Source organism: Coenobita brevimanus, chromosome 9 (genome assembly GCF_032717465.1).
Source record: "Coenobita brevimanus isolate Jiangsu-jjx chromosome 9, ASM3271746v2, whole genome shotgun sequence".
NCBI lineage: Eukaryota > Metazoa > Arthropoda > Malacostraca > Decapoda > Coenobitidae > Coenobita > Coenobita brevimanus.
In genome coordinates this window covers 932,501-942,500 of record NC_136962.1, presented here as the reverse complement: position 1 = coordinate 942,500, position 10,000 = coordinate 932,501, and the positions used below count along the sequence as shown (strand labels likewise).

Here is a 10,000-nt window from a genome sequence, read left to right as displayed (position 1 = left end):
TACATAAGGAGGTAATTACACTGATGGTCGTTAGTGCAATTACCCACACTCTAATTGCCACTCGGAGTAATGACCCAACCAGCTCGTTAGGCTCATTAATGAGGGTCGTTAGGGATGTACAGGAGGTAGTTACACTGATGGTCATTAGTGTAATTACCCACACCCTAATTGCCACTCGGAGTAATAACACATCCAGCTCGTTAGGGTCGTTAGAGGTCGTTAGGTTTGCATGAGGTAATTACACTGATGGTTGTTAGTGTAATTACCCACACTGTAATTGCCACTCGGAGTAATGACCCACCCAGCTCGTTAGGCTCATTAATGAGGGTCGTTAGGGATGTACAGGAGGTAGTTACACTGATGGTCATTAGTGTAATTACCCACACCCTAATTGCCACTCGGAGTAATAACACACTCCGCTCATTAAGGTCGTTAATGAGGGTCGTTAGGATGTACAGGAGGTAATTACACTGATGGTCATTAGTGTCATAATTACCCACACCCTAATTGCCACTCGGAGTAATAACACAACCAGCTCGTTAGGCTCGTTAATGAGGGTCGTTAGGGATGTACATGAGGTAATTACACTGATGGTTGTTAGTGTAATTACCCACACTGTAATTGCCTCTCGGAGTAATGACCCAACCAGCTCGTTAGGGTCGTTAGAGGTCGTTAGGTTAGCATCGTTAGTAAACACGACAAACTACTCAGTAATGACCAACGCAAACAGTGGTGGAGAAATAGAGATATTGAGTTATCTTTAATTTTTCTCTCTCTCTCTGGGTTGTTAATAGATAGATATAGATAGATAGATAGTTGGACCTCATCTTTAGCCTCTCTCTCTCTCTCATACACACACATACACTTACACATACATACATACACACATAATCCTCCTCATCATCATCATCATCATCACACACACACACACACACACACACACACACACACACACATACATACATACACACATAATCCTCATCATCATCATCATCAAACACTCACACACACACACACACACACACACACACACACACACACACACACACGTTCCTCTCAAGCTCTCGATTCCACTAACTCATTGACTTATTCTTTCAGTCATTCTTTTGCGTCGGCCTTGGTCACCTAATGGCGGCTCTCCATGCTGCTTGATCTCTGGCAGCCTCCCTGTTCATCATCATCATCATAATTATACAAGATACTGTTAAATGATATATTATTATTATTATTATTATTATTACTATTATTATTATTATTATTATTATTATTATTATTATTATTACTATTATTATTATTACTATTATTATTATTATTATTATCATTATTATTACTATTATTATTATTATTATTATTATTAGTGTACTACCACCACCACCACAACTACCATCACCACTACAACTACCACCACCACTATTAACACTACCACCACCACCACCACCACAAATCATCATCATCATCATCATCTTACCACCACCAGCACCACCACAACCACCGCCACAATCATCATCATCATTATCACCATCCTACCACCACAATCACACTACCACCACCACAATCATCATCATCATCATCATCCTACCACCACCACCACCACAATCACCACCACATACATCATCATCATCATCATCCTACCACCACCACCACCACAAATCATCATCATCATCATTATCATCATCCTACCACCACCAACACCACAATCACCACCACCACCACCACCACACACATCATCATCATCCTACCACCACCACCACCACCACCACCACCACAATCATCATCATCATCCTACCACCACAATCATACCACCACCACCACCACACCATCACCACCACCACCATGCCAAAACACACACGCTTCTGACCTGCGTTCGTATATTCTCAATCTGCCTTGAACCATCCCCGCGTCGGATAAAACAAAAAGGCATTAGTAGTGAGGCATATGTGGGCAGAGTCTCACAAAGGGCATACCTCACCTGTTATTATTATTATTATTATTATTATTATTATCATTATTATTATTATTATCATCATTATTATTATTATTATTACTATTTTCATTATTATTATTATTATCATCATCATTTTTATAATGGGGTGAAGTGGACATGGAGGTGATTTGTTTGTGGGCACCCCTTCCAGGATTAAGGCATCCGGCAATAGACAGATAAATTATTATTATTATTATTATTATTATTATTATTGCCATTATCATTATTATTATTATTATTATTATTATCATTACTATTATTATTATTATTATTATTATTATTATAGAGGTGTGATATATCCTTCTCGAGACTATGGCTGGTCATTTTAAAAGCTGTTATTTTTAAATTTAAAAGTATATGTAGTTGCAATCAATATTTAGTTATTATTATTATTATTATTATTATTATTATTATTATTATCACTGCTATCATTATTATTATTATTATCACTATTATTATTATTATTATTATTATTATTATTATTATTATTATCAGGAAAACTCTATTAATTTTTGAATGGATTTTGAGATGGTGTAAAGGAACTATTGATTGCAACTGCATAAGTAAAATTCAATTGTAATTATTGTATTGATACATGGATGAGAGAGAGAGAGAGACAGACACAGATAGATAGATATATAGACAGAGACAGATAGATAGATATATAGACAGAGACAGATAGATAGATAGATAGATAGATAGACAGATAGATAGATCATTGACAAAATATTACCTAATGTAGCACTGACTCCACCTAATCAAATACAGAAATCATAGAGAAGTGAGTGAGTGAGTGTGTGAGTGAGTGAGTGAGTAAAAGAGAGAGAGAATGAATGAAGGAATGAATGAGAGAGAGAGAGAGAGAGAGTGAGGGAGTGAGAGAGAGAATGAATGAAGGAATGAATGAGAGAGTGAGTGACAGGGTGAGAGAGTGACAGACAGAGAGATAGATGAATGAACAAGTGAATGAATGAATGAATGAGTACGAGAGGAACAGACAGACAGAAGGATGTATAAATGAATGAATGAGTGTGTAAGGGAGTGACAGACAGAGAGATGGATGTATAAACGAATGAATGAGTGTGTGAGGGAGTGACAGACAGAGAGATGGATGTATAAACGAATGAATGAGTGTGTGAGGGAGCGACAGACAGAGAGATGGATGTATAAACGAATGAATGAGGGGGTGAGGGAGCGACAGACAGACAGACGGGTGTATAAACGAATGCGTGGGGGGGGTTATTCATCCTGTACGCACCATGGTATCCCCGTTGGGCACGTGATGTTTGAAGTCAGCTATCGAGGACATCAAGTAAGGGATACGATTCTCGAGGACATCAGCCAACGCCTCCTGTGCCAGCTGACGGAAGCATAGGATGACTCCGATGATTTGCATCCTTGATAGTACACTATCCACCTCTGGAAAGGAGATAGAAGAGCGGTTACTACTACTACTACTGCTGCTGCTACTGCTACTACTATTATTACTGTTATTATTATTATTACTGCTGCTACTATTATTATTATTGTTACTATTATTATTATTATTACTGCTACTACTACTACTGCTACTACTACTACTACTATTGCTGCTACTACTACTGCTACTACTGCTGCTACTACCGCTGCTACTACTGCTATTGTTATTATTACTACTACTATTATTACTGTTATTATTATTACTACTACTGCTGCTGCTACTACTACTACTACTATTATTATTATTACTATATGAAAAGACAGACGGCAAGAAAGACAGAGAGAGGAAGACAGCTTGAGGAAGAGAGATAGAGACAGGGAGAGAGTGTGAGAGAGAGAGCAAGAGAGATAAAGATACCGAGTGTGAGAGAGTAAGAGAGACACCAGTATAGAGAGTGTGTGAGAGAGACAGCAGGAGAGAGAAAAAGACAGAGAGAGCAGGAGAGACAGAGTGTGAGAGAGAGCAGGAGAGAGAGAGAGAGATACCAGTACAGAGAGTGTGTGAGAGAGACAGCAGGAGAGAGAGAGAAAGAGAGAGAGAGAGCAGGAGAGACAGAGAAAGAGAGAGAGAGTGTGAGAGGGAGAAAGGGAGACAGGGAGAGAGTGAGAGAGAGAGCAAGAGAGATAGACAGAAAGAGAGACAGAGAGTGTGAGAGAGAGAGAGCAAGAGAGACAGAGAGAGAGACGGGGAGAGAGAGAGAGAGCAAGAGAGATAGAGAGAGAGACAGGGAGAGAGTGTGAGAGCGAACAAGAGAGATAGAGAGAGAGACAGGGAGAGAGAGAGAGAGCAAGAGAGAGATAGAGACAGACAGGGAGAGTGTGAGAGCAAGAGAGAGATAGAGACTGACAGGGAGAGCAAACTTACGCTGCAATTTCTTGAACAACTCCTTCATCTGGTCAGGTTTGTCAAAGTTGGTACGCATGGAGAGAAGAACGTCCTTGTTCATTAGTACCAATTTCTAAAAAGGAGAGAGAGAACTGGGTGGAATGGGTGGGATTCTGGGTGTGGGTGGGGGTGGAGAGGGTGTGGGAGAGAGGGTGGGTGGAGGAATGGGTGTATAGGAGGACAGGGGCGATATGGTGGGATTCTGGGTGTGGGGAGGGTGTGGGAGAGGGTGGTTGGAGGAATGGGCGTATAGGAGGACAGGGGTGATATGGGTGGGATTCTGGGTGTGGGGAGGGTGTGGGAGAGGGTGTTATGAGAGGGTGGGTGGAGGAATGGGTGTAGGGGAGGACATGCGTGATATGGGTGGGACTTTGGATAAAGTTCCCTAACACCTTTTTCTAAGTGATTTATTTGGTTTTATATAATCCTTCCAGTATCACCATACCCTGAATAAAGTTCCCTAACACCTTTTCCTAAGCAATTTATTTACCTTCACATTAAGGAAGCTCCCTAACACCTTTTCCTAAGTGATTTGTTTATTACACCTTACTCTCCTCTTCTGTGTTACATACTCTGCATAAAGCTCCCTAACACCTTTTCCTAAGTGACTTATTTTACCTTCACATTAAGGAAGTTCCCTAACACCTTTTCCTTGGTGATTTATTTACCTTCAACTCCTGGACCTGGTTGGCTATACACCTTAACACCTTTTCCTAAGTGATTTATTTACCTTCAACTCCCAGACCTGGTTGGCTACAATCCCTAACACCTTTTCCTAAGTGATTTATTTACCTTCACATTCAGGAGGCTCCCTAATACCTTTTCCTAAGTGACTTATTTTACCTTCACATTAAGGAGGCTCCCTAACACCTTTTCCTAAGTGACTTATTTTACCTTCACATTCAGGAGGCTCCCTGACACCTTTTCCTAAGTGATTCATTCTACCTTCAGCTCCTGGACTTGGTTTGCAATATGCCACATCAGGTTCTCATTCAGCGCCTTCATGCCATAGGGTCCTATCAGCTCGGCCAGGGCGCGAAGTTCGTTTACATCGGAGAATTCCTCAGCGGCGAACGGCTGCGCTCCTTCCGCGGTGAGCGAGACAAACGCGCGCTGGTTCTTGGAGTAAACAATGTGCCCAGCGCTGACCCGACGCAGCAGCACCTCAGCGTACCTGTAGGGGTGGTAGATACGCTGATAGATAGACGGAGAGATGGATAGATAGGCAGATATGGATAGATTGATAGACAGAGGGATGAAGGGAGAGAGAGAGAGAGATAGGGGGATGGAGGGAGAGAGAGATAGAGATAGGGGGATAGGGGGAGAGATAGATAGATAGATAGGGGGAGAGATAGATAGATAGATAGAGGGAGAGATAGATAGATAGAGGGAGAGATAGATAGATAGATAGGGGGAGAGATAGAGATAGATAGGGGGAGAGATAGATAGACAGATAGAGGGAGAGATAGATAGATAGATAGATAGGGGGAGAGATAGACAGATAGATAGGGGGAGAGATAGATAGATAGATAGGGGGAGATAGATAGATAGGGGGAGAGATAGATTGATAGGGGGAGAGATAGATAGATAGAGATAGAGTGAGAGAGACAGATAGATGGAAGGATTATGATAAATATATAGATAGATAGATAGACTGATAGATAGATAGAGTGATAAGAATATAACACTTGGTAAAACATCTATTTCTCTCTCTCTCCCTCTCTCTCTCTCTCTCACACACACACACACACACACACACACACACACACACACAAACCCTAATATAACATGATCCTCTCTCTCTCTCTCTTCCATTTTCTGTTCTCTCCCCCTCTCTCTCTCTCACACACACACACACACACACACACACACACACACATACATACACACACACACACAAACCCTTATATAATATGACCCTCTCTCTCTCTTCCATTTTCTGTTCTCTCTCTCTCTCTCTCTCCCTCTCTCTCTCCCTCCCTCCCTCTCCCTCTCTCTCTTTCTCTCCCTCCCTCCCTCCCTCTCTCTTTCTCTCCCTCCCTCTCTCTCACTTATTTCCTTCATCCAATTATTCTGCTTTCTGTGTCACTGCTACTCCTCTCTCTCTCTCTCTCTCTCTCCCTCCCTCCCTCCCTCCCTCTCTCTCTCTCTCTCTCTCTCCCTCCCTCCCTCCCTCCCTCCCTCTCTCTCTCTCTCTCCCTTCCTCTCTCTCACTTATTTCCTTCATCCAATTATTCCATTTCCTGTTCTGTCACTTACTGTTTCTCTCTCTCTCCCTCCCTCCCTCCCTCCCTCCCTCCCTCTCTCTCTCTTTCTCTCCCTCCCTCCCTCTCTCCCTCACCAGGTGTTGTAGTGGGAGGTAATGGTCTTCTCTCCCTGGCTGTCTTGCAACTGAGTTTGTTGCAAGAGGACGTTGTTGAACACTCGAGTTATATCTATGTGAACTGCAACGAGAATTATTATCATTATTATTATTATTATTATTATTATTATCATTATTATTATCATTATTATTATTACTGTTGTTATTATTATTATTATTATTATCATCATCATCATTTTTTTCTCCTCCTCCTCCTCCTCCCCATCTTCATCATCATCATCATTTTCATTCTCAAACTCTTCCTTCTCCTTCTCCTCTTCCTCCTCCTCCTCCTCATCAATACAGGGTAGATAGAGGGTAGACAGAGGTAGTATAGGGTAGCTAGTCCAATCCCTGAGCTTACCGTAGCCCTCGACAATCTGCAAAACTCGTAAACACATCTTTCAACATTCGAGATGGAAAGATGGCAATTTTAGGCCCATTTAGAGTCGTCTGAGGTAGATAGAGGTAGTACAGGGTAATTAGTCCAATCCCTGAGCTTACCGTAGTACTCCACAGTCTGCAACACGCTCATGTAGGTCTTGACGCTGGCTACCAGTTCGGAGGGCTTGGCAATCTCGTTGGTCTCGGGATTGTGCATTACCATACCAACCAACGCTCGTGTAAACCTGTGGCGATTATTATTATTATTATTATTATTATTATTATGATTATGATTACTGTTATTATTGTTGTTATTATTATTATTATTATTATTATTATGTTATTATTATTATTATTATTATTGTTATTATTATTATTATTATTATTGTTATTGTTATTATTATTGTTATTATTATTATTATTATTATTATTATTATTATTATTATGTGATAGGAAGCGTTATGAGGAACACACTGAGGTGGTTTGGCCATGTGGAGAGGATGGAGGGTGAAAGACTGATGAGGAGAGTGTATGTGAGTGAGGTGGAGGGGGGGAAGAGGGAGGGGGAGGCCGAGGATGAGATGGAGGGATGGGGTGGAAAGGTATATGAGAGAGGGGGATGTGAGTTGGGAGCAGGGCAGTGAAATGGCGGGGGACAGGGCGACTTGGAGGCGATTTGTTTGTGGCCACCCCAAACGGGATTGAGGTGTCTGGCAATAGATAGATAGATAGATTATTATTATTATTATTTTGAGACACATGGACAGACAGACAGACAGACAGACAGACAGATAGACAGACAGATAGATAGACAGACAGATAGACAGACACCAACCTCTGCTGTAGAAGCTGATATTGACAGAGTTAAAATGAGAGAGACAGACATGAATGACAGAAAGATAGATCGACAGACAGACAGGTGGCTAGATAGATAGACAGACAGATAGATAGACAGATAGATAGATAGACAGACAGATAGATAGACAGATAGATAGACCCACCGCTGCTCCAGGTGTTGATACAGGTACTCTCTGGGGGCGAAGGTGTACTCCCACACCTGGATCTGGCTGCAGTAGTTGATGGCAAAGCAGAGTTCAGTGAGCGCCATGTGTAACTTGTCCATTCTGTAAATAAAGGAATCTGTGGATTATTATTATTATTATTATTATTATTATTATTATTATTATTGTTATTACTGTTACTATTATTATTATTATTATTATTATTATTATTGTTATTATTATTATTATTGTTATTATTATTATTACTAGAAGGGTCTCCTCTTTCTCCTCTCCCCCATACACTCTCCTAGTCAGTCTCTCATCCTCCATCTCATCCTTGGCCTCCCCCTCCACCCCACTCACACACTCCAAGTCAGTCTCACTCTCCACACACACACACATAACTAAAACCCACATCAAGGGTAACCATCCACTCACGTAGTTAACTCCTCCCTCGTCTTCCTCCGGCTCTCATGCCCTGGTTTTTCCTCCGCCGCCTCGTCCTTCTTCTTCTTCTTCTCTTTCTTCTTGGAGATCAACAGCTGCACTGTGTGTTTGGGAAGAAGCTGGGGAATGCGACAAGGATAGCAATTATGGCTGAGGTGGATTTGGTGATGAGTGGGTGTTGTTGTGGTTATTATTATTATTATTATTATTATTATTATTATTGCTACTACTAATACTACTTTCATTATTATTATTATTATTATTATCATTATCATCATCATCATCACTATCCTCCTCCTCTTCCTCCTCCTCCTCCTCCTTTCTTCTCCTCCTCCTCCTCCTCATCATCATCATCATCATCATCACCACAACCACCACCACTATCCTCTTCCTCCTCCTCCTCCTCCTCTTCTTCCCCCTCCTCCTCCTCCTCCTCCCCTTTCTTAACATCATCATCATCACCACCACCACCACCCTCTTCCTTCACCCACAACTCCTCCTCCTCCTCCTCATCATCATCATCATCACCACCACCACCACCCTCTTCCTTCACCCACAACTCCTCCTCCTCCTCCTCATCATCATCATCATCACCACCACCACCACCCTCTTCCTTCACCCACAACTCCTCCTCCTCCTCCTCATCATCATCATCATCACCACCACCACCACCCTCTTCCTTCACCCACAACTCCTCCTCCTCCTCCTCATCATCATCATCATCATCACCACCACCACCACCCTCTTCCTTCACCCACAACTCCTCCTCCTCCTCCTCATCATCATCATCATCACCACCACCACCACCCTCTTCCTTCACCCACAACTCCTCCTCCTCCTCCTCCTCATCATCATCATCATCATCACCACCACCACCACCCTCTTCCTTCACCCACAACTCCTCCTCCTCCTCATCATCATCATCATCATCATCACCACCACCACCACCACCCTCTTCCTTCACCCACAACTCCTCCTCCTCCTCATCATCATCATCATCATCACCACCACCACCACCCTCTTCCTTCACCCACAACTCCTCCTCCTCCTCCTCCTCATCATCATCATCATCATCACCACCACCACCACCCTCTTCCTTCACCCACAACTCCTCCTCCTCCTCCTCATCATCATCATCATCATCACCACCACCACCACCACCCTCTTCCTTCACCCACAACTCCTCCTCCTCATCATCATCATCATCATCATCACCACCACCACAACCACCACCACTCTCCTCCTCCTCCTTCTCCTCTTCCTCCTCCCCCTCACCACCCACCTTGTCAGACAGGATGCATTGTTCATCACAAATCGCGGTGATGATATTCTTCGCCTCTTTCGCCATCTCCTCGAGGAACAGATTGACGACAGACAAACTCCTCTCTCTGATGTGGTAACGCTGGAGGTGGTAAGCAAAGGGATAGCAATGTACATGGCTTAATACTCTCCTTGTC

General features: G+C 42.5%; 1 protein-coding gene across 1 annotated transcript in view; it reads right to left on the bottom strand.

Annotated features, from left to right (window-relative positions):
• Hem (Nck associated protein 1 Hem) overlaps nucleotides 1–10,000 on the bottom strand; it is a 30,038-nt gene that overhangs the window by 6,174 nt on the left and 13,864 nt on the right. Inside the window, exons 13-20 of the mRNA XM_080279954.1 lie at nucleotides 9,826–9,945; nucleotides 8,535–8,662; nucleotides 8,097–8,219; nucleotides 7,216–7,340; nucleotides 6,691–6,793; nucleotides 5,295–5,523; nucleotides 4,329–4,422; nucleotides 3,243–3,403 (exon numbers count right to left, since the gene is read on the bottom strand). Coding sequence (XP_080136080.1) covers nucleotides 3,243–3,403; nucleotides 4,329–4,422; nucleotides 5,295–5,523; nucleotides 6,691–6,793; nucleotides 7,216–7,340; nucleotides 8,097–8,219; nucleotides 8,535–8,662; nucleotides 9,826–9,945 — 1,083 coding nt within the window. The remainder of the gene's footprint in view (nucleotides 1–3,242; nucleotides 3,404–4,328; nucleotides 4,423–5,294; nucleotides 5,524–6,690; nucleotides 6,794–7,215; nucleotides 7,341–8,096; nucleotides 8,220–8,534; nucleotides 8,663–9,825; nucleotides 9,946–10,000) is intronic.